This window comes from Rhea pennata, chromosome 6 (genome assembly GCF_028389875.1).
Source record: "Rhea pennata isolate bPtePen1 chromosome 6, bPtePen1.pri, whole genome shotgun sequence".
Taxonomy (NCBI): domain Eukaryota; kingdom Metazoa; phylum Chordata; class Aves; order Rheiformes; family Rheidae; genus Rhea; species Rhea pennata.
In genome coordinates, this window is record NC_084668.1 from 10,432,298 (window position 1) to 10,456,175 (window position 23,878).

Genomic DNA, 23,878 nt, shown 5'->3' on the forward strand with positions numbered 1-23,878 from the left:
GTCAAGAGGTTATTAAACAAACCAAGCACAGTCCTTAAACTAATCAGCTAGAAGTGACAATAGAGATCAGGAATAATTCAATATTTAAGAGGTTTCTTTTAAAATTGATCCAAAAATGTAACATAGTGAGGGGAAGGGGAGGCACATGCGTATCTCTTATTAAAGACAAAAAGTTAAAAAGATGAGCTACAGGGATGAAATGCCTGAACAAGACAAACCAGAAGACTCCATTTACCAGGAAAGCTGAGCTCAAAGACGCTACAGCCAATTTCCATATTCATACATGTTCTCTCCCATCCACATGTCTCCAATAAAAGCAGCACAGGCTTTGCAAATAAACACAGGCTGCATTTCCACCAGCATTTACTTTCAGTCGCTACCTGAGTTGGGGATCCTTTCTCAAGTACTTCACATACTACATCAGTAGTGAGGGCAAATCCTGATTCACAAGTTCATTGCTACAATTATTCTTTTATATGAGATAAGGGCTGAAGGCAGCAGAGGGGTCTGTACCCCTTGTTTCTGTCCAGTAAGCTGCTCATTAGCTAACTAACACAAATCACCACAGTTCTCTACCCATGTGTTCAAGGATGTTACTTTCCATACACTTTCGTTAACATCCCCTTTCAAGTACCAGTCACTCTAATAAGCATGTTGTATGGGGCATGTTTTTGTTCCCCTTGTTTTATTCATTTTCTCATGGCTACTTCCACTTTCTCACAGCTGGTCAAAACAGAGAAGGAGAAGAAGAAACCTACAGGCTAAAAAGACTTTCTGAAGGACTTCTAGTCTTCTCTGGCTGAGCGCTTAACACTTGCATTGCAACATACCTCTGTCCAGGACTTTGCAAAGTGCTGGTGCTTGAATTTAATAGTACCATTTTGGATGTTTAGTCCTGATGCTGCATCCTCATTGATCAAACACCCTCTGAGCTGAAAGAGTGTAGGACCAGTCCTGCTTGAGACCAGCATGCTGTTCCTCTGGGTGGGTCATGCAGAGACCTCTACTATCTATTTCCTGTAAAACACTAAAAACTTCCGAACAGAAAGTGGGATGATTTCTACTCTGCACCATTTCAGTAAGGAAAACTCTCAAAAGTTAGCAGAGCTGTTCCAGATTTGCATTGGCCTGAGAACTGGCCCATGCAGCTCACATTCTTCTCAAAGCAGCCTTTGACACAGCAAGCCATTTGGGCAGTACCAAGAAGTTACCTGTCTAACAGTATCCATAGCAGGAACTTGGAAATCCTTAATCAGCCCTCTAAATCATGAGGACGCCTGGTGCTGCTTTTCTCCACTAGATATGGGGAGGGAGGTGGTTGCTTTTGCTTCTAACAACCCCCCCCCCTTAGAAAGCTGTGGCTTTGGGAAAACTGCTGCGGGGCATTTGCAATGCTGTGTTCTCACACGGAGAGGCAGCTAGGAAGCCAAGTTTCTCCACTTTCTCAATGTTTTTCCTTCTTGTTTCCACAGCTGAAGGAATCTTTTCATTGCGATCTAATTCAAGCAGAGAGGAAATGCCTTCTCTGTGCACAGCACACAGCGAAACACACAGCTCTGTCCGGTAACAGCAAACTAGACCACGGCCTGGGCAGTAGAAGGGACTGGGTCACCCTTCAGAGGAGCAGGGCTAGGAGTATCCATGTCCACTAACCAGCTATAAACAAGCCTCTTATAACTCCATGTTCAATTTAATCAGCTTCATGCTCCTGATCCAGGCAGAGCAGAGAGCTCTGGGGTCCCCAGCTTGAAAGATGGCTCGTAGAAAAGCTGACATGTTGAATTAACGTAAACGCTCCCTCCCGTCATCATTTTTGGCAAAAGATCCTGCAGCCAGACTATTTATACTGGAGACAGACAGGGCAGGACATGTTGCAAGTCCTTTTTGTTGTCTCAGCCTCCCTCACGCTCCCAGTGCTAATTGTTTTGAAAGTGTCGTAGGGATTGTCGCTCGGCTGCTGTTGAGACCAACTTTGGGGAAACTAATTTAAAGGGAGCAGCTGATAGCAGTGCTGCACTTTCAGATCACCACGCGGTAGAGCTGTGCCTTATGTTGCATTTCCTTATTGCGAAAGGATGTGATAAAAGGCATCAGTGACACCCTACGCATGATGTGTTTAACTTATTTTTGTTCCTTAGTAAATAGTCCCTAGTGAGCACCTAATCTCCCACCTCTGCGGTTCAAGAGAGACAAAGACCGAGTGTTTCCCTACGTGATCACTCCCTGTCCCAAAAAGACCTGCAAAGCAGGAGCAACAAGGGCCTAAGATGTCCTGGAACTCCAGCAGAAGATTGTGCGAGGCTTGGAAGGGGCTAAGCCGACCGTTCACAGAGGGTTTCCCTTCGCACCCGGCTAGCGTCCCTGCCGAGAGCTGCCTGTTGAGCAGGACATGCGGGACGGATGGTAGGAGAGCAGCTGGAAGCACCAGCCAACCAAAGAGCATTACGCAGGGCAAGCCAAAACAGACCCTGTGCACCCTGCACATCTGCAAACCTATTCGTTTGGTGCACACAGGGCCCCGCCATAAGAAGGTAACAGGCAGGACTCTTATTTGCCTGGGAGATAAGGCAAATACCAGAGAAAGTCAATGTGAACTCCAGTGAGGAGGTGAGAGGCAGCCTGCAGTTGGTACTGGATACTCGCACGCTGCTATAAGAGAGTTTTTTTTTTTTTTTTTTTTTTTTTTCCCTCCTGATGTCACTTGGAAATGGATTTAAGCTGAACAGAACAAAACAAGCCATTCATATGTGGAGATTTAGTGATTTTACTGGTCTCATTGTAACTTAAAACTTCCCTGTTTATTTCAAGCAGCTGAGAGGAAGGAAGGAAGAAAGGAAGGGTGGAAGGGAGAAATCTGGCAAGAAAGCTGCTGTTGTAAGCCTGGGTCGTGAGTGGTGGCGTCTTCATCACAGAGGGGGGTTCTTAAAAGCAGAAATGATACAACCACTGAGCCACCCATCGAGTAAGTGCCACTTTCCTTTTTTAAGCTATTCTGGTTACAGTTGTTTTCACAAAGGGGAAATAAAATATGCATTATGAGAGGCCCATAATCACCAATGAGGAATAGGACATTGCAAAGAGGACAAACACCACAATCTAAGTCACTTTCTTTGTTACAATCCCAGAATAAACAAAGCTGTTTAATAAATATTGATACTGTTTGCATATCGTCGCCTTTGGAAATGATTAGCAGAGCAATTCTCTAGCCCCCTTCCCTCTCTGGATAGAAAGACACTAAGTTCAACACAGTGTGTGCACATGCACCCCAAGCTATTTGCCAGAGAAAGCTGGAAAACAAATCTACAGCACAACTAAGAAATCCACAATGCTTTTCGTGGCTACTTAACTGACACTACCCTTCCTTTACTCAGCTGTCTGCCTAGAGCCTCCTAAAATGAAGCTTTCCTTGTGCAGAGTAAGCATAGTGATTTTTATTCTGAAATGAAGAATTTGCCCAAGGAGTTAATGCAGAGCAGTTCCAAGAGTCACCTTGCCCATATGGATAACTCCTTTTGGCCAGGCCAGGCCGCTCCTGGGTGACATGCTTTGCTATATCTACAAAGGATCCCCAATAGGACCTGAAGCTAGTCCAGTTTCCACCCCAGACTGTTCCTTGCTGTCCTTGGGAGATTTCCAACCAAATCTTCAAAGCTGGGTCTTGGCTCCAGGTTTCAATCTAACAACATCGGGCTGAGCTTCCCTTTTCCTTTTATGTCTTCCACCTTATCCTCTTGTTAAAGCTCATCCATTGCTACTGACTCAGCTTCTGTTCAAAAGAATGTATTCACAAAGGGGCTCTGCACCCAACAACGAGACCCCCAAGTTGTCCGTAAAAAAGGATGCACTGACCTTCCCATAGTTTTGTTTGGTCTTACTCACTCTGGCTGAAGGTTTTTAAATATGTTTCAATGTTTGCATAAATATTAAAGAAAAGCTACAACCCAGTGAGTTTAAGTGCGTTCCCTGCAGCTGCGGAGTTGGAAAGAAATGAAGTCAAGCCTTCCCGTCTTAAGAAACCACTCCATCCAGGATCCTAGTGAAAGTATCCCTTAATTCATACTGCAAGTAAAAACATACAAAATGACAACAGTGATGGCAAAGGCACAGTTAAATCACCTCCAGGCTTCCCTCCTGCTAGCGTCAGGAGCCATCAAGCAAGTTATAACTCCAGTCAGCATCTCAAACACAGCCATCAGGAATAGCTTTTTTTTTTGCCTCTTGTCTCCACGGGCAAGGACAACACTCCCAGCACCAAGGGTACCACTGTCAGATCAACTGACTGAACTGTCAGGCTGGGCTCAGCTATGACCAGTGCTATGGTCATCAGATCTTTCTGACAAGGGAAGAGACAGAGATGTTGCATGTCCTCTGCTTTGCAGGTTTCCACTGAAGTGGCTCCGCAGGAGATCGGACAGGGAACAATGCACATACCTATGGCCTAGGGCTCCAAGGACTTAAAAATAATAATTACAAACCTGCCAAAGTCCATACTCCCAAATAGCTAACAAAAAGCTGGATTGTGCAAGGTCCCAATGCTTTGGCTCCAGTGCAGCACCCACAGCAGTGCAAGGGAGATGTTCTACCAACAAAGTTGGTCTCCTGATCCAGATCTCACTGGAGTAGATGGGAAGGCTTCAGAGGGCTTTGGGGCAAGCTAGCAGCACTCCTACAACATGTTTGGCCACCTCTGTTCCCACTGAAGACACTAGCTGCTCCTGTAATTGCCTTTACCCATGCCACTGAGATCTGGTGGCAGCTCTACCACCAACCCAGAAGGGCTTCACAGGAAGTCCCTGGAGCAACAGCAGTCTCTTCCTCAACTGTTGGTAGCACCTGTAGTGCAGAGAGCTCCCAGGCCAGGCTATTAAAGCACAAAGAGTAAATAACAATTGCTGCACCATTGCATAACTATGATACCGGTAGAGGTAGCATGGGGAAGGAGGTGCGATATTCACACTGAAGTGAATCCAGCAAAAGCAGGAAAACTAATGCAAATCTCCTCTTAACAAAGCCATCTCTGCTCTTTGTCTGAAGTAGGATTTTTTTACCCTTGAAACATCTCTGTTTCTGTAGGGAGGTCATAATTTTGTTTTGTTTACAGTTGGCCACTTAGAGAAGGGGCAAAAATCCAAACCTGATCCAGAACAGATAGAGCCAGAAGCTTCCCAACAGGTCCAAAATGATTCTCTTTGAGTCAAGTTCTGGGATATCCAAAAGACGTAGAAGATTCAGGTGAAGATTAGTATGATCCAGTATGAAATTCAAACAGGAATTCAGTGGCAAACCATGAGAAATCCCAGTGGCAATAACCCCAAGGCTTTGCTGGGTGCTGGAAACAACAACAGTACTTCTCTCCCCATCGCCACCATTGCAGGACTAAGGCCCTAGATTAATTTATGAAGCTACTGAACTTCATTCTCCCTCTGTATCTTTTTTTAGTGCTTGCCACATCTGTTCGTTTTCTCTGCTAGTCAGAAGATGACATGAACCACTAAAAACTATCTTCTCAATGTATACATCTCATTTAAACTACCTGGAGGTGTTTAATTATGGCTTAACTCTAGCACACGCTGCCGTTGTTTCTGCATCTTATTTTAAAATATATCACCAACTATAAACATAGAATGTGACTTGGTGCACATCTGCCCCCATCCTGGCAAGCGGCTCAGTTAACCCAAAGGCTCTGCACACTCTTAAGTGTGGACCACTGTTACTAGGTAGGGATGTGTTTAAAGGATATTTACAGAGCCCTAGAGTTCTCTACACTCTTTCTAAAACAAATATATTGCTTGGCACCATTTATTCTGTATATTTTTATCATCACTTTACCAACTTCTCTGGTGGTTGAGAGACAATTTGTATTTTGCAGCCTCCCTCGAATAAAAAGCAAAAATTAGCATTCAGGTGAAGGTAGTATAAAGGAAATTTAAGAGTATTTCTTTTCATATTAACCTCAAGCTTTTGTCCTCAAAATCTGGGGTGGAGCAGCATGCAGATTTCCTCTAAAAAAATGGTTGGGGTGAAATCATCAAGCTCAGTCACGGAGTACACAAAGCATTACACAAGCAACCATGGCATGTGTGCATTAGTATGCAATGCTTGATACTAGCCTTCTTCCCCATCTCCACGTGCCATCTATGTTCTTCAGGACTCTTTAAGCACAAAATATTATTTGCTTTACACTCCAGGTTTTTTTGCAGGTCACAGAACCCACTACTCTAATCTCTCCAGATCATGCTGTTTTGCCTCACTCTTGATGTGTTTGTTATCCCTCTAATTTTGGGGTGAGATCAAGGGTGAAATTACATCCAAGAAATACCCAACATGAAGTAGAAGCACTGAATATAGCAGTGGGTTTTTTCTGTTTTATTATAGTTGGCCAAAATTCTATTGGTAATTTTTATAAAAAGCCTTGTCCTGAGGACTACTGTTAGCAGATATTTCTCCACCCTGCACAAAAATCAGAGAATTACTAGACTAAAAGGATAGGTTCAAATCTTTGTCTTTTTCTCATCTTCCCTACTCCTGGAAAGAGGAACAGGCCAGCATTTGTATGAATTTGTATCATTTTAATCTATAGACCATACAGACCCCTTTTGAAGTAGATGGGAGTTCTGCCAGGGTTTTGCCCTCTATACTCGGCGTATTACATCACCTTCTCATCCTCTGGCTACAAGGATTCCCCCTTCCAACACGTGCTAAAATAAAATTGTTCTATGAAGATCACACCCCTGCTGCTGCTCCCAGACATCAGAGAGTCTGCAATCGAATGCAAGTGCACACTGTGCTTATTTTGGACTGAAGGTGCTTTCTCTTTTCCATTTCTGAAATACGCATTTTGAAAGAGCTCCATCATTTGCATAGGCATGGCTCGACTGCGTACACCAAAGCATGGTATGCAGCAGAGGGATCTCTGAACACAATACAGACTGACAAATGCTCACAGTATAAGCACTTCTGTTGCTCTCCAGCTCATGTTTACAGACTCCCTTTTCTACATAGAAATTGAAGGGGGAGAGCACAAAAAAGTTGGGAAAACCCTGCAGTAGGCAGCTGTGCCTCCCAATACAGAAGAAGGAGCAGCTAAGGAAATGATGGGGTGGCAAGTTCAAACAAAGAGAAAGAGGAACTGCTTTGTACAATGGATAATCAAAATGGGGGAACTCATAACCACAGGATGATGGTGCAGAAAAAATTTAGATGCATCTGGAAAACGGATGAATTCATGGAGGAAATTAAATATAAAGTCACCACCTTAGGTTCAGAAAGTCCCAGCCACAAGTCTCAGTGGGTTGGAAGCATGTTTAGGAAAGGTACCCGAAACACATACTCACTCTACGAGTATCCCAAAGGCATAACTCACCCTGTGGTAACACCTTTTCCTTGATGTCTGCTGCTAGGTGCTGTCAGAGACATGCTATCAGTCCGATCCTGCTCAGTCATCCTTACGTTTACCAGTCTTTTGGTGTGTGAGCAAGGGTGACTAGCATGCTCAGGAGCTCCTCAGCCTGATGTCTGCTAGTATGGAGGAAACAAAACTTCTGGAGAGTTATGACTTACATGGAGCTGGGGTGGTTTGATATAAACAAAGGGAGTGAAGTATTGCAGGTGCGGGGGTCTGCCCAGAAGCAGTTGTGACAGTGAGAAAGGGGAGCTGAAGGATCAGCAGGGCCAAGGGCAAAGGGATGTGTCCCCTGGAAGCAGAACGGGGCAACCAGGAGCAGCATCACTGACTCTTGCTAGTTATAGAGTTCCCAGAGGCCATGTGCACTGTCATCAGGGGCTATTCCAGCAATAGCATGTATTCTTGGCACCTTCCCTGCTTACAACATATTTGATAACTTTTGCAATTTGTGTATGTTAATACTGGACCATGACCACACTGCATGCCATGCAGACAACAGACACAAAATGGTCCCTTCTCAAAGCAGAGGACAAATGGCAGCAGGTGGAGTTGGAGCCAGAAGAGTATAAGAAAATAGCAAAAAAAAATGTGGTTAGGGTGACAGGCAGTCAGGTTTTCATGGGTACCAGAACACAGAGTTGAACAGAGGACAAGGGACAAGGACAGTAAAGTATACACTGGAGGAGGCTAAGAAGCGCGAACTTTCCAAAGACAGGGAGTTTTTTCTTCCTAGAGACAGAAATGGATCAAGCTTTGCTTTCAGCGGTAAAGAATCAAAATAGATCTAGGGGTTATGAATATGTGGTCCCTGACTGCTGGGAATGGGAAGCAGAACTGCAGCAGGAGAATTTTAAGTGAGATATTAGAAGGAACTTCCCAGCGGCCAGAAAGGGCAGGCGCTGCTGGAGACTGCTAGGCAGGCCTGAGGAGTGCCTAGTGCTGGAAGGTTTTGGAAGAAGACAAAAGAGCTGCTGCCAGCAACGGGGTAGGCAGAACTGACTCCCCCTCGGGAATAGGAAAGGGAAATGGAGTAGCTCACTCCTCAACATTTCTCCTAACCTTACTCATGTGTTCCCAAAACTACTTCCCAGTCAAGAACAATAAACTATATTATACTAGCATATTGTGGGTCAATCAGCCTTGAAGTATTTCTAAGCTAAACAGATAAATTCAAGATAATGCAGAATTTTAATCAGTGTTACTATTACACAATATGGACTAGTTGCCAGTGGATCAGTATAGGCCACCGTTAGGAAAAATAGTCATTACAACTCAAGTCTGACCCGCAGTGTGCAGGAAAAGGATTGGGGAAACTGATACGTTATTTTCTGCACCCAGACTAATTCTGTCTTTCTGTTGATCCCTTTAATGACACAACTAATAAATTCATAAATCCAATCAAACACACTGGGGTAGAACCAAATATTAAAAAATCACCAGATCAGGAACCAAGAAGGGGAAAAAGAAAGCTTTCCTAATTTAAGCCCAGAGTCAATCTGAGATATGTAATAAATATATTAACCAGTGGTATAGTGAGCGCAGCACAGTCTGTTAGTTCTGCAGTAACTCTGCCAGCTTTATCTGACATGAATTTCTAATGCAATTGGATCTGATTTCACTTGCCAGTGATCTCATCTCAGTCACTGTCGCACATCCCACTGTCGCCCCATTGTGCGGAGCTGGTAACACCTGCTCAACTGAACATCAAACCAGCGGCGGCTGATGAAGTTACATGCTCCACCGATGGGCTCACCCCTGCAAGGTGCAGGGCTCCGCCTGGTTCGTCTCCAAGGATGCCAGCACCGGCGGTAGCTGATGCATCACTGGAGTCACTGTCTGTGACTCTTAATTAAGGGTGAGTCAGCATTGCTATTGTAAACTTTGTCCTGCAGGGACAATATAGGATATAGAAACTCTGGCTCAGGATGGAAACGGGGATAATCAGAGTGTTCTGAATGAAATAAAGCAAATTCAAGTTGAGACTTGAGAAGGGACCTTTTTCCAGTGGGATTTTTTCTTTTGAATAAATGTAGTTAACATTTTTCCCTTTTGTGATCCCAGCTGATTGGAGGGGAAAACAAAAAATTCACAAGCAGGGTAACCTAAATTATGTCACATTCTCTCCTTTTTTTATATATTTCAATGTTGTTGTTTCAATGAACATTGCATCGTATTTTCATGCATAGAATTGGCACACCTGGGAAAGCACCAGGACTTGAAGAGAAACTTCAGAAAGCTCATCCAAGAGCAGAGGCAGAGGAATAGAGAAATTAAATGACAGAGATCAGAGGTAGCTTGACAGTCCAGGGAGACAGAGCTTTGAGATAAATCTCTGTATCATTCACACACATCCATTAATGATGCATTACAGTGGGGAAAGGATTGGGGTTAATTTGGTTGTTTTTAACAGATAACCTGAAGATTATACAGATGAAAATACACTAACATTTTCTAAGGCATCCTCACTTTCTGGAGGTCCCTGCAGTAAAGCAGTGAGTGTTTGAGTTCCCCCAGGCTCACCCCCCTGTGCTATGCTGTTACACCAGACACACTCAATCAGAGCTCCTGGAGCTCAAAGGTATAGAGATCTCTCATATGAATGAACTTCAAAGGGATCTGAGTGCTAGATGCCTTTAGAAACCCGAGCAGCTAGTCCAAGTTTCCATCTTCTTACTGTAAATGTGAAAATAAAGTGCCCAGACAGATGTGTAGAGGCAATCTGGTGCTGCAATAACCCTTTTCCACGGCCACTCAGTACAGTCAGGACTGAGAGGGAACCTGGACAGTATGAGGTGTGATAGTCTGGGAGATATAAAAACAAAGGAAGTTTAGGGTTTAGATCCAGGGACTGACCTCCTGTCAGAGGACACTTCCATCAACACCACTCCTCACACAGAGCTTCTTATGGGTCCTGACAGTGACTTTGCAAGCTGTCACCCTCCCCGCAACTCCTGTCCATGTTCAGAGCTCTGTCTCTTTCTCACCTGAAAAGCCCCTTTCCCCAAGCACTGTCTACTCCTGTACAAGATGTCTGCCTGTAAGGGAAGCTGTTTGCCACCACCCCTCCTCATAGTCCATCCAACAAGTGCTGCCCATTTTATTTCCCTGTTGTGAGACTAAAGCAGGGAGTGAAGCAGAGCACAGCATCAGTTCTGGGCATGCTGCAGGAGCAGATGTGCTCCTTGCCCTCCATCACTCCACAGAACACTAAAAAACTTCCACAGAGCATTGCACAAATGCTTCTAACTGCTCTGGCTTGCGTGCAGATCTCCTGAAAGACATTGCATGAAGGCCTGGCAACCTCCCGATCACCACACACAGAGGTGCAGGAGTCCTTCCAGCTCTGGTGCCCCCCAGCAGCAGTGCAGCAGGATAGCAGTGCAGCACTGCAGCGCAGCAGTGCCTCCCTGCCTGCCTCTGCAGACAGCAAACCCCCAGCAGCACTTCCATTCCTGGCCACAGCACGCCCTCTCTTGGGGAGCGACCCTCAAGGCCAGCCAGGCCAAAGAGCCAGGACCCAGTGTAGCACCTGGGTCCCCTAAGGAACCCCAGTCTGGGGGGTCAGGTTATGACGGTCTACCAGGAAGACCTAGCAGGAAACTCTGCCCCTTCCAAAATGGGCCAAAGGGAGATGCAGTCACTCTGCTGCACACAACAGCTTTTACCTCTGGCACAGAAACATATCATATTTATTTTTTAGAGGGCTGTATTACAGTGTGCATATATCTCTGCAGATATACTGACAAAGAGAGGATGACAAAAAACAGTGGTGCAAGTGGTTTGGAGAGTTCCCCATCCCAAGACAGAATCAGCTATACTACAATCAGATCTGATGGAGTCTATCTAACAGAGAGTCTATCTCAGAGATCTTCTATGATGGAAACCCCGAGCCTTCCCAGGCAACCTGCTCCTGTGTCTCACTATCGGAAAGCTTTTCTTCCTGTCTGATCTTACTAGTGTATTTAAATTCCCCCATTTTTGTCCTATCCAAAATGAAGATGGAGAACACATTTCCCTTCCTCTTTCACACTTGAGGACCATTCTCTTGTGCCTCCTACAGTATCTGAGCAGCCCAATCTATCTCTCTTTGCAGGCTGCACTTCCAGATTTCTCTCAGACGGTACCCACTACCTCACTCTTTCTGGTAGTGCAGTGCCCAGGAGTGGAGACAAGGCTCCAAGTGAGATCTCCCAAAGCCTAGGAGAGCAGTATTACTTCATATCCTTTGGAGGCTATGCTCCAGTCTACACATCTCATTATTGAGAGGGCCTTTTTCACAGGGTGTAGAGTCAACTCACATTTAGTCAACAGTCTTCCATATCCACTCCCAAGAAGCAACTTCCTGGCCAGCTGTTCCTAACCCCTCTACTCCTCTGGCTCCCCATCATGCATCTGTGCCATAGACCATTTGCCAGATGCAGGTAACCCACATCTCTTCAATGCTCTCCTTTTATTTTCTTTCATTCCTTTCCTCTAATTGTCAAGTCCATTTTGTATTTAATCCTGTCCTCCCAGCTTTTTGTCATCTACAGATTTAACAGGTGGGTCTTCTACTCAGTCAGTCAGAGCACTAATGATAGCATTGAATAGAACAGAGCACAAGACATACCCTAACACAGTCCCACACAATACTGTCTACTTTCAGCAATGTGCTATCAACAATTGTTCTCATGGTACCCCATCTAACAGGCTTCGAGATGACCACATAGTAGATTCATCTAAATTATACAACTAATATATCTAATATTCATGTAGTGGTTTTGAATGTAATTTGTTACAGCTGTAGATCATATTCTTATTTATCAGAAATAAAAGAGAGAAAAGAGGAAAAAAACTTCATATCTGCTAAATCTATGGTTTTCTTTGAATTACCTCACATTGATTCTGATGCCAGCTTGAGGAATTGCCACCAACAGAGAAGCAACCAACCCATAAGGAAATGCAGAGGAAATTAACAGATCACAGCACCCCTAACTGACTTGTGTTCATGCCCTGGATAAACGGCAAGTTTAAAATATCCAAGATCAGTGAGTGACCTAGGTTTGGAGATATGAATGATTGCTCAGAAGGGATGAATTCCAGCACCTTGTGTCAAGAAAGCCACAGGTTAAAATGGCTTCCTTAACCATGAGGAGCATGATACTATCCCTCCCACCTGAGCCTGCTAAAGGAGCAAATCTTAATATGGACAAGTTGAGAACTTGCACCAAAATCCAGGCAGCACAAGCCAAGGTCAGAACTCAGAGTCTTACCCCAAAGCTCTCTATAAACCACCAGCCATTTCTCCATACTGCAGGCTGAGGTAGAACAACAACCACAGTCTTTGATAACTAAGACAATTTTTTTTTTAATGTAGCTCTAGCATAGTACATCCTTCCATTTGACAGCACAGTTCATGGATTTTTCAGGCCAGAAGGGACTGTTACCTTCACCCCATCTGACCTCCTTAAACAATCCAGGCACTGGTATTTCACTCAGCAATTTCCATAAGTGGACTAAGTGATAAATACTCACAGATACCCAAAAATTTAGCTTTTGAAAAAATAACCATGAATCTCTGATTACCTGGCAGGTTTGCTTTTCTATTACTTGGAAAAATTAACTCAGAAATCTAGTATGAGAAGCAATCTCCACTTTTCAATTTAAAGGCTGCTGGAATACACAGGTTTCAGATGGCTACAAGCTAGTATAAATTCATTCTCCAAGCATCTTGCTCCCCTGAAGCAATTACTTCCCATTTAACATCTATCTAAGAAAGTAAAATTTGCAGTCCTATTAGTCCACTAATAGAAAAAAAAAAAAAAAAGGAGTAAAAAGACTGCCTGTGGTTAGTTGTAGATGGTTAGTTATTGCACTAACCCAAAAGAAAAGCAGCTTAGACAAGCTATCAAGAATTCTACTTCTTCATTGTGTCTAAAATCAAAGATAGCATTCCTGAAATCAAAGATAGCATCTTTTATACTGCCCACCCTCCCTTCAGTCTGCTTAAACCACCATACAACGTCCCAGCTCTCCCTATATTCATGGGGATCACACTCATCTACCATTGGTTGTTTTACCTCTCACCCCTCTTTTTTTTTAAGAAGGAGAGTAGTGGGAAGGGGGAAAGGGAATTTGAATTGCAGTCTTCAGAAAACACCAATCACAAATTAATTCAACAGCCATGTATCTGATCTGTGCTATTCTGAAATAAAAGCACGTCCATCCGATGCTCTGCTCTCCAGGCTTCAAAGAATGCCCATATCGATACAGAAGCTTATTGATTATGCCAAGACCAAACCAAGTAACTTCACAGGAACTGATAACAGTTACAAAAAACACTACCACTAAAGATTAAACCTAGCTCTTGATCCCGCACCATTAAAGCCATGGAGAGCCTGCTCACCAGCTTTGAAGAGGATCAGACCAACCCTGTAGAGAATGTCTAGCCCATTAGCCATATCCCTTACCTTGAGCCCTATTGTCTAAAGAGCAGAGGTGCTGCAGACCAAAGGTGGCTAACTAGGGAAAATTACAGGCAACAGAATTTCTTGTAGATGACCTCCACAATTACACATTTTGAGATTGTCTTGTAACGGCCAATTAAACCTTACAACTTTCCCTTCTTGTTGGTGCCATAGGGAAAGATCTTGGAAAGAATATGAACAGAATCTACTTTAATGCTGCGAAAGGCAACTTTAAGCAGGCAATCACTGCAAGGTTCAGAGGGGGCGGATACTCACCCCGTCTTAAGTTACAGAAACATTGTTCCCCTGGAAGAGGAAAAACATTACGTCTCTGAGCAGCTTTCCTATGCCATTTCCCTTCACACAGCTCTGAATAAATTTTGTCTCAGAAAAGCTGCTTTAGACCCACAGGCAGTAGTGAGTTAGAGCAAAGACTATTTTAAAGGCCTGTCCTGCTTTGGTCCAAATTCGTATTCCCCTCAGAATCATGTTCTCTTTGAATCAGTTTGAATCTTTTTTTAGGATCAGGCAGAATTCCTTTCCTTTCTTCCATCTTATTTCCTAAAGCAATAAAAAGTGTGAATACAGATCTATACACAGCATACGCTCAACAGACACTCACTTCCACCTGGTCTTCCTATCCCACACAGATAGTAATTGCTTTGATAAAACTTGATACAGCACTGTGATTCACCTAGTCTGTAACAGTTTAACTGGGATTACAGTAGTATTCTTCTTATGCACAACAGTTTCTTTTGGAGACATTACAACATGCACTGTCGATATGTAATAACGCTGTGCATTGTGAATTATGGAATTGCTGGAATCAATGGGATTTTGCGTATTAATTGCAAATACACCCAAAAAAAGGAATTTATTGGCTTAATTAGTGCTTCAGCTCTAATAATATTCAAGCTTCATTCTCACACAAATTGATAAATAGCACCACAGGGCCACTCCTCTAAGATTGCCTTGCATTTCGAAAGGGGATGCTGAAGTAAATGAGCCAAGCACTCTCAGCTTCAGTGAGGCACTCAGCAAGGTTTTGAAGGGGTTGAGCTTCAGAGATGTTTGATACCTCTCCCAAGCAGGTTACTAGATGCTAGCCAAAGGAGCTACTCTACTCTCTCTGCAGTACTAGTGAGAAGTCTTTACCCAGTGACACTTAGTGAGCAGGACACAAAATGGAGCTGGACCATTTCCATATTTAGGGTACAAAGGCTAAGACTCATTATAATATAGCCTCAGGTACTACATAACAGGAAACCAGTTGTCATACTGGTAATCCAAAAGTGGCTACATGTGATGTGCTTAAGGACAGGTTTTGAGTCCAGCAGTACTGACAGAAACTGAGAAAAACTCAATTTGACAAGAACTAGATCAGTGTACCTGCAAGCAGAATTTGGCTCTTGGGCTCCAAGTTCCCAGCAAGGACCTCTATATGAAAAATGAGGTGCCAGGAGAAGCAGACTTCAAGAATTCAACTGTATACTGTAATGAGAAAACTAAAAAGAATCCCACCTGGATCTGATCTCAACCACCTCGTACATTCACATGCTGCAGCACAGCCCTGTTGATAAGAAGTTTCAGAAACAACATTACAATAAGGAGGAAGAGCAAGACACTACCTGAAAAGCATCTTCTTCCCCAAGGAGTTAAAACAACTTCTGCATTATCATAGCATCAAAGTTGCATCTTGAAACCAAGATTGGACAAAGTATCACTGTTCATAAAGCTTGTATAGAGGGTAGCCCACATCTTCAAAAAAGTTACTTTCCTGAGCACATTTTCCCCCATTCTCAGAAACAGATTTCTCCCCTTCAGGATGAGGGTCACATCACAGCACTTCAGCAGTAAGCAATTTGTTGATGAAGAGAAATACCATCAAGAAAACATTTCAGATGCATTTAAGATTGGGGTTAAGGTTTTTTGTTTGTTTTTCTAGCCATGATCTGGCAGCTGCAAGCAAAAAGAAGAGCCAGGGTTATGTGAACGGTCCCTCTCCGGGAGGAGCGCAGCCAAACGCTGCAGGCAAGCTATGCTCTTGATGTCACTGTACTCCCAGTGCATTGAAGGAAATAATCCTATATTAATAGGGCAGCAGATCATAGGGATCAAACAGGCCTTTTCTAATGTGACTCATGCCAAAAAAAAAAAAAAAAAAAAAGGAGCAAATGCAACAGACAGTGAGATATGCCACCAGCCCCCTGTGAAGAAACCCTACTCACATTTATTAGAATATAGAGCTGTGCCTCCCAGGATAAAGGCTAACTTTGAGCCATTTTATAATGGTGAGAGCCCTAAGAAGCTCTGGAAGGCATACTTTCATGGCTTCCTCTACAAGCAAACATGGCCGTAACTCACAGGTCCTTCAGAAATATGCTCTGCAAAATCTTCAGAGGAAGATCACTTCCTCTCTGCTGCTCTACTGCTCTTTGAATCAGTTTGAACCTTTTTTTAGGATCAGCTAGAATTCCTTTCCTCTCTCCCAGCCTTATTTCCTAAAGCTTCCACTCTGCAGTTAGAAGTGGGTACAAGGCACCAGCACCAGCTCAGCACCTTTCAGAATTTGACCTGGAAGCACCAACTGTCAAGGTTTTAGCTAAGAACAAAGGGGAAAAATATGCTTCCGATGTATGTTCATGCCTCGGCTACCAAGACACCTTCTTGCATACCCAGCAGGTAATGCCTCTGCGCCACAGGGTACTTCCAGGGGACTAGCATTGCCCTCTGCTGGCCTCTTTATATGGCATCATAACATCAGCCACAAACAACCTGGTCCTGGATCAGAGGAATAGAAAAGAGCTCAGGAGAGAAGAAAAACAGCCAGCTCCACTCGTGTTTCAGACCCACTGTCCTCCCCGTTCCTCAGAACCTGTCACCTATTAAGCCAGCAAAGGCACTGAACACAGCTAGGTCAACCTCTGGGCTTCACCAGTATTTTCTCAGCGACTGAACCCCTCTCATTTAGATGTTTCCAGTGCCAACCAGACCTTTACTTTAATTTCTCATTCAGCTTTGAAAAACTGTTTTCCATACACCTGAGGGAGAGGAGTAGGTCTGAAGAGAAACAGCAACACAGCTCCTCTATTTCTGCTGTGGTACCTGTTATGTGACAATCAAGGAATGAACTTCTCAACTTGCAGAGGGAAGTTCATTTCTCCAGACTTGCTCTGGAGAAATGGGCTCCCTTTTGCATGTTATCCATAGTTTATAGCTAAGTGAACCTCTGTCTGACACCAGGTGTGAAACCTGCTGAGAGCATGCTCTCACCCATAAGTGCCAGGTGTCCACATGGTAACAATTTACCTGTCTCTCTTCTGTAATTAATCTTCCAAGTCTCTGCATGATGCAGAAATTCACTATAAAAGGAGCCAAACTCTTCTGAGTCTCACAGTCAGTAAGGATTCAGTTAGTCCCTATTTTGTTCTGACAGGCACTTTTATCCCAGAAACAATACTAAACACAAGCTCTTAGCTTCATTTTTCCCCAGAGCTCAGTCCAATCAGAATAAGAAAAAAGTGGTCTCTATTACAGAGAAAAGGTATTTCATATAAACAGATTTAGAATAGAGTTGCGTATCATTTTGCTTCTGTCCTCCAAAGATCCCCTTTAATATAATTAGTCTGTGGCATAACCAGAATGGGACCACATGAACATTCACCCAACATATCTTGCCTACTTTGTGAGTTCACAGATTAAAATCATCCCAAGCATTGTAAACCACAGAAGCATAAAAGCGAGACAAGTAAGCATTAAATCATCAAGAAAAATATCCAGAGCAAGTTTCAAAAACAGTAAGCTCGGGACCAAAGTGGGACTCAATATACATGCTTAAAGCCATAAGGCACAAAAAGTAGCACTTTGTTTTTCTGACAGCAAAAGGGCAAAAACAGAACCCACACAAGGGGCTCTCCTGCCCTGCTGCTGGTCAGTGCAGCCCCATCAACCCATGGCTCGACTCTGCAAGGCAACAAGCATCAAAGAGAAAATCTGTGAGCCCAGATTCTAAAAAATACAGAGACACCAAACTTTGCAGGGGAAATCAGACACTTAGCCACTCTTGCACCACAGCTGAGCGTTCCTCTCTTCTAGAGGTCCCTTCCATCGCCAGTGCTGGCCAGGCGTGGTACAAGGATTTCAGACCTCAGATCGGGGTCAAGGATTCACATTAGTAGCACAAAGCTCACGGATTTGTTGTTTCAACAATATCCAAGTCACTTAAAGTTGCTTGAAGAGTGTGAACTCCAGGCCTTTTTTTTTTTTTTTTTTTTAAATTTGAGCACACAGCACACAGCTTGGCACAAAATAGAAGTAACACTTATCTACAACTCTGAACTTTCGTTCTTCTTTCAGGGAGTTTTCCCTGTTCACATCATATTTGATCACTTCACTATTTTTAAAAGCATTTTTTCTACTCATTAAATAAAACAGAGTTACTCTACAAGCACCCCTAAAAGGCTAGGTCTCCACAAACGTCACTGGCAAATGACTGTTGGAGATGCCAGTATCTGGGGAAATCTGGGCAGAGAGAAAGCTGAAGCCAGTATCTGAGTACAAAGCAGTTCTCCTGCTCTGATCCAAATGGTGGGATCAAGGCATCCCCACTACAAACAGACCCCTCTCCTTGTGCTATAAAACATACTTAACACCTGGACCAACCTGGAGGCCCTCTCAGCATTTAAGCTGAGAAAGACGCAGACAAAGCTACATGGGTTACAAGCCTGCCACAGGTGTTACCTGCCCACTGGACTAGTAGTAGCCCTGCTTTCACACACGTGCCATGCAAACCACAGGGAAGACAGTCTGACACTGCCATCCTCACAGGCGACACTGCCTGTTTTTCTGAACAACTGCACCACCAAGCACTGAAGTTTTCAATCTCCCAATTGCTTTCCCCACGCTACTTAAGAAAAAACAACCCCCACATTGAAATACTACCGTGATGACCAGGGTGGAGGAGCCTGCCCAAGCATCACCACGGACGTTGGGTGGGAGCCATCAAACCCCCAGGAAAGCAATCTCATAGGTCTCTGCTACAAAGAGAGGAAAACAGAAAAAGCCTGAGAGCAAACTAGGGAGACATTCATTCTATCGATTGTGTAAACTGTCAGTGGAGTGGTGATGAGCATTTTTTTGTTTCTATCCCAGGGAATAATCCAGCTTGATAATTAGTACATAAGAGATAAGTGGAAAATGAGACATCTAGCTAAGGTGGTTCAAGCCTCCTCATGACATTGATAATGTGCAGATACATAGATCACTGTCGGGGCAAACTGCCACTGTGAGCCTGTGTCTTCCCATTGCCTCATCAATCCATCATCTGCTTAGCTACTGACACCTTGGCAGGCACACACCACCAGCCCTGCATTTGAATTGCTAGGAGCAGGCTCCGCCGGGGAATACAGATTTAAAAATCTAAGATTCAAATTTGTTTAAGTATTGTGAACAGCAATTCCCTTGCAAGGCATCTTCATTGCCCTTTTGCCAAGGGGGAACAGTTGGGTCTTTGTTAGAAGTACAAATTGCTTCTTAATGCAAAGGATAAAGCAGAGCCCAGGCACCTCCTTAGAATTCCTTCTGGTAATGCTGCCGCATGTCAATTTTAATTTTTTGAAATTTAAACCGAGGGCTTTGTGTCTAAGCTCCAATTCGTTGGAGGGGAGGGGAGGAATAGTCAAAAAGGATTACAGATCCAGTGGGAATTGAGGATCCATACCAATTATACTTCATTTGGGTCTCAGATACTGGTTTTAATCATATTCTAAGTGGTACAAATCGACAAGGCATTAGAGATTGGTAAGCATCTAACACGTGTACCTGATTATGAACTCTGCTTCTCGCAGCTGGGGGGGATGTTTGAGGACGGGATGAGGGGAGGAATTGCTTTCTGTCTCTTTTACCAGGGCAGTCTGTGACCCTCCTCTTCCAGCCAACGAGAAGACAACACTCATCGAGGACTAGGTAGGAGACAGAAGAAATTTTAAGAACTTAGTAATTACTGGGCTACCCTAAACTGGTGCTGGAACAGGTTCATCCCAGCTATGATTCCCTTTGCTGCAACAAAGTTAAGAGCAAGTGCAAAGCTCCAGTCTCAGCAGACACCTTGCAGTCCAGCTTCTTCATTTTCCCATGAAAATGTAGTAAGCTGACAGGGAGGCAAGACCTTAGCAAGCGAAAAATGAAATGATGAGACAATAAAATGAAAATAAGAGCTAACGGATGGATTAGCTTTTGTAAATCAGTTTAGCTCTTTTAGTTTCAATAGAGCAACCCCAGTTTACTCAAACTGAATTTATGTGTGTTCTATGCAGGATTCACCTTCTCCACCACAAACAGACTCAAAACTGTACATGATATTATTTACACACCTGTGCATGTTTTAAAGAATGTACAAAGACTGGGATTTACCAAGGACCAGAAAGAAAAAAAACCCAGTATTTTTCACAGAGTTTAAATCTGTCGATCTTCAGTGAGCTCTGTCTCAGAGTTTGTCTCAGGGACTGCACATACAGCAGATCCACATACAGGCAGATACGGTTTCAAACACATACATATGCTGTATAGTCTGCCTAAACACCTGTGCTATCTCAGCCACTGCCTTGTGTTTGTAAAGTATACTGCTGAAGCACTGCTTTCCATAATCACCAATTAATTAAAGAGGGAGTCTTCCCTGGACTTCAGTAAACCTCTGGATCAGGCTTATCCTGGTAAAATCTATTTGGGAGGTTCTCTTCACACACGTGGCTTCACCTCTGCATGACTGTGTGTGCCTTCTCTTTATAAAATCCCATCAAGTGAGACCTTTTTTTCCCCTCCCTCCGTTTCTGTCCAGCACCCTTAAACAATTATTGAAGACCCATACAGGGTCCCCTGTCCTAACTTAATTTTGCTGCAAAGATAAGGGATTGAAGTGACCCTGCCCTTACCTCCCCCTTTTAACCCTCCCATGGCACCACCACAGTCCTCCTTTGCAGCACTGGAAGAGACACACAGCAAGAAACCATTGTCTAAAAACATAATTTAATGTGGTTTTTTTGTGATTGTGGTCAGCCACTGAATTGCTTTGCAGACAAGAACAGAGATTTGACGTTAATGACATTATCATTCATACGAGCATTGAACTTTACAGAAAAGTTTACACTTGACCCCATACAAACAAAGCAGCAGAGGAAAAACTAGTTACGAGCCAGTCCCACTTCATGAATAGTCAATCTGAAAATTCATCACCATAATTAATTCATTGACACAAAATTTGACCGGATCCAACCCGGCGTGCGGCACGCCTGACCTCTGGACTCTCTCCTCCGGAGCTGCCAGGCGCGGAGCTCACGGCGCGCCAGAGAGGGGAGACGGGGGGCGGCGGGGAATAAGGAACGGGATCGCTTTGTTTCACTCAGTATTTCATTTCCACCAAAAAATAAAATAAAAGAGAGAGAAAGAAAAAAAAAAACATACGTACAAAACGGTAACGAAGCTAAAGTGGCCCGTGGCGGCGGCGGCTCGACGGGCTGCAGGCACGGCCGGCAGCCCCGCGGCAGCGCCGCGCCGCCCGCGTCCCTGTCAGTCGGGGTACAAAAGAAACCCGGAGAAAGTGCTGTACTTGTTGTTGTTGCCGCCGTGCGCTTTGCCGCCGTCCAGCTTCACGTACACCTCGTCGCCCGAGTCCAGGTGCAGCACCACGCTGTTGCTGGCGTAGTCGTAGTTCTGGTCGGCGTCCTGGGCGATGGCGCTGGCCCGCACCTGCCGGCAGAGCCGCGCCGCCTCAGCCCTCCCGCCCGCCGCGCCGCGCTCCCCGACGGCGCGGCCGTCCGCCCGCCCGCCCGCCGCGGCCCGGCGGAGGCGGCGGCCGCGGCGGCACCCACCTGCCCGTTCTTGCAGAGGTCGGCCCACATGCTGGTGCCGTCGCCGCCGCGCATGAGGATGTGGTAGGTGAAGAAGTAGATGCCGCGCACCTGGCAGGTGAACTTGCCGCTCGCCGGGTCGTAGTGGTTGCCCAGGTTGGTGACCACGTCGTCGAACTTGAGCACCTCGTAGCCCTCGTGCGGGCTCTTCAGCCCCACGTAGAAGGCGATGCGCGGCCCGCTGAAGGCGGCGCTCAGCCCGCCCGCCACCTCGCCGCCCGCCGCCGCCGCCCCGCCGCCGCTGCCGCCGCCCGCCCCCGCCAGCGCCAGCCCCGGCAGCCCCGGCTTGCCCGAGTCGCCGCGCTCCCCCGGCGGCCCCCTAGGGCCCGGCGGGCCCGGCTCCCCCGGGGGGCCGCGGGGGCCCGGCTTGCCCGGCCGGCCCGGCTCCCCCTTGGGTCCCTGGATGAAGGGCGGCGGCGGGTTGGCGCCCAGGTCCTGCAGAGCCTCCACGGCGGCGGTGCTGCCGGGGCCGGGCGGCCGCCCGCCGCTGTAGGGGTCGCAGATCATGCGGCAGGTGCCCATCATCTCGTAGTGGGCGCCGCTCTCGGCGGGCGCCTGCAGCAGCAGCAGGGGCACGGCGATGAGCACGGCGAGAGCCATGGCCAGGGCGAGCCCGGCGGCGGCCAGCAGCCGCCTCCTCCGCTGCCAGAGCCGGGCGCCGAGCGCGAGCAGGTCCCGCTTGCCGTGCGAGGTAATGGTGGCTCGCCGGCCGGCCGCTCCCTGCAGGGGACGGCAAGAAAAGGCGGTGAGCCCCCCGCCGCCGGCGCCTCCCCGCCCGGCCCCCGCCTCAGCCCGCCCGGCGGGCGGCCGCGCGCCCCGCCATGGCCGCCGCCGAGTCGAGGCGCCGGCCGCCCCGCGCGCGCCACTGCGAGAGGGGCGCGGGGCCCCGGCGGCGGGGGCCGGGCCAGCGCGGGGGCGTCGCGGCGCCGAGCCGCAGCCCGCCTCAGCCCCAAGCCGCCCGCCCAGCGACGGGCTCGGCCGCCGCCCCACTCCCCCCCGACGGGCTGTGTGGCTGGGGGGGGGGGGAGAGGGGGAGGCGGGGCGGCCGGACCCACCCGCGGCGGGGCGCGGGCGGCGGGGCTCCCCTCAGAGCGGCCGGCGGGGCGCTGCGTGGCCGCGGCTCCGGGCGCGCTGCCGCTCCGCCGCGCCGGTACATTGGCGGCGACGAGGCAGCCCGCGGCGCCTCTGGGCGGGGGCGCGGCGCCCCCTCCCCGCCCCTCCCCTGCCCGCGGCGGCCGTTAGGCGGCCGTTAGGCGGGCAGGGCGGGGGGAGGGGCGGCGCTGAGGCGATGCCGCCGCCGCCGCCGCCGCCGCCGCCCTCAGGGCGAGCGGGACGCGGGTCCCGCGCGGGGGCTCTCGCGCGGTCATAGCGGTGCGCGGGACAAGCCCAGCGGTGCCGGCTGCTGAGCGGCCCGCAGCCGCCGCAGCGCGGCCGGGCCGCCTCGCTTTCTGGCGGGGCAGTTTGAGTAGCTGCGTGTCCTGCGCCGACATGGCCCCTTTGCCGCCCTCCGGCTCCTTCCGTCGAGCCTCCGCTGCGGGCAGGCGAGGAGAAAACCGGGGGTGGGTTTCGTTCCGCACACGAGCGCGCGTAATCCCAGTTTGCTGAACGCAGACGTGGCCGAGAGGTGCGAGAAACCCCTGCTGCACGGCTTGGGTGGTGTCGGTGGTTTCTCTGTGTGGGGTCCAAATCGACTGATACTTGCCCATTCCCAAAGCCGCTGTAACCTGCCTTTGAAACTCCGGTTTAACGGTGCTAGTACAGCGGGAGCTCGAGTACCGTTAACTGCCGGCAGCGATCTCCCCTCCGGAGAGCAAACTGCGGTGCTGTAGATGGGGTAAATCGCGGCATTACCCACAGGTTTCGCAGCAGTGCGTTAGGCACCCACCCCGGGGCTGGAGGGAAGGAAAGAAGATACTAGTGTAATGCTAGCGCAGACTTCCTAAGGGCTACACTGCGGTGTGTCCGAGTTCCTCTGTGCATGAGAAGAGTGAATTTAGAGTGGGTTCAGCAGAGTTGAAGACAGTCTGTTTTGTCTTAAAATAGACAAACCTGTAGGTCAGAGGAAGCAAGCCGCTCAGACTGATCCAAAGCTTGTTGAAGCTGATGGCCTGGAGGCAGCGAAT

The 23,878-nt window shown here is 47.0% G+C and overlaps 1 protein-coding gene across 1 annotated transcript; it reads right to left on the minus strand.

The window, feature by feature from the left end:
* Positions 1-20,857: 20,857 nt before the first annotated feature.
* On the minus strand, positions 20,858-22,844 carry C1QL2 (complement C1q like 2). Its single transcript, XM_062578794.1, has 3 exons — positions 22,811-22,844; positions 21,717-22,475; positions 20,858-21,594 (listed from the first exon to the last, which is right to left on the minus strand). The coding sequence occupies exons 2-3, from the start codon at positions 22,353-22,355 to the stop codon at positions 21,415-21,417; spliced, it is 819 nt and encodes a 272-aa protein (XP_062434778.1). The 5' UTR covers positions 22,356-22,475; positions 22,811-22,844; the 3' UTR covers positions 20,858-21,414.
* Positions 22,845-23,878: the final 1,034 nt, after the last annotated feature.

Excerpts from the sequence above, each read along its gene's own strand:
- C1QL2 (XM_062578794.1), bottom strand. The coding sequence starts at position 22,355 with ATGGCTCTCGCCGTGCTCATCGCCGTGCCCCTGCTGCTGCTGCAGGCG. Across the intron at positions 21,595-21,716 it reads ACCTCTGCAAGAACGGGCAG|GTGCGGGCCAGCGCCATCGC; the intron begins GTGGGTGCCGCC and ends CTCTGCCGGCAG.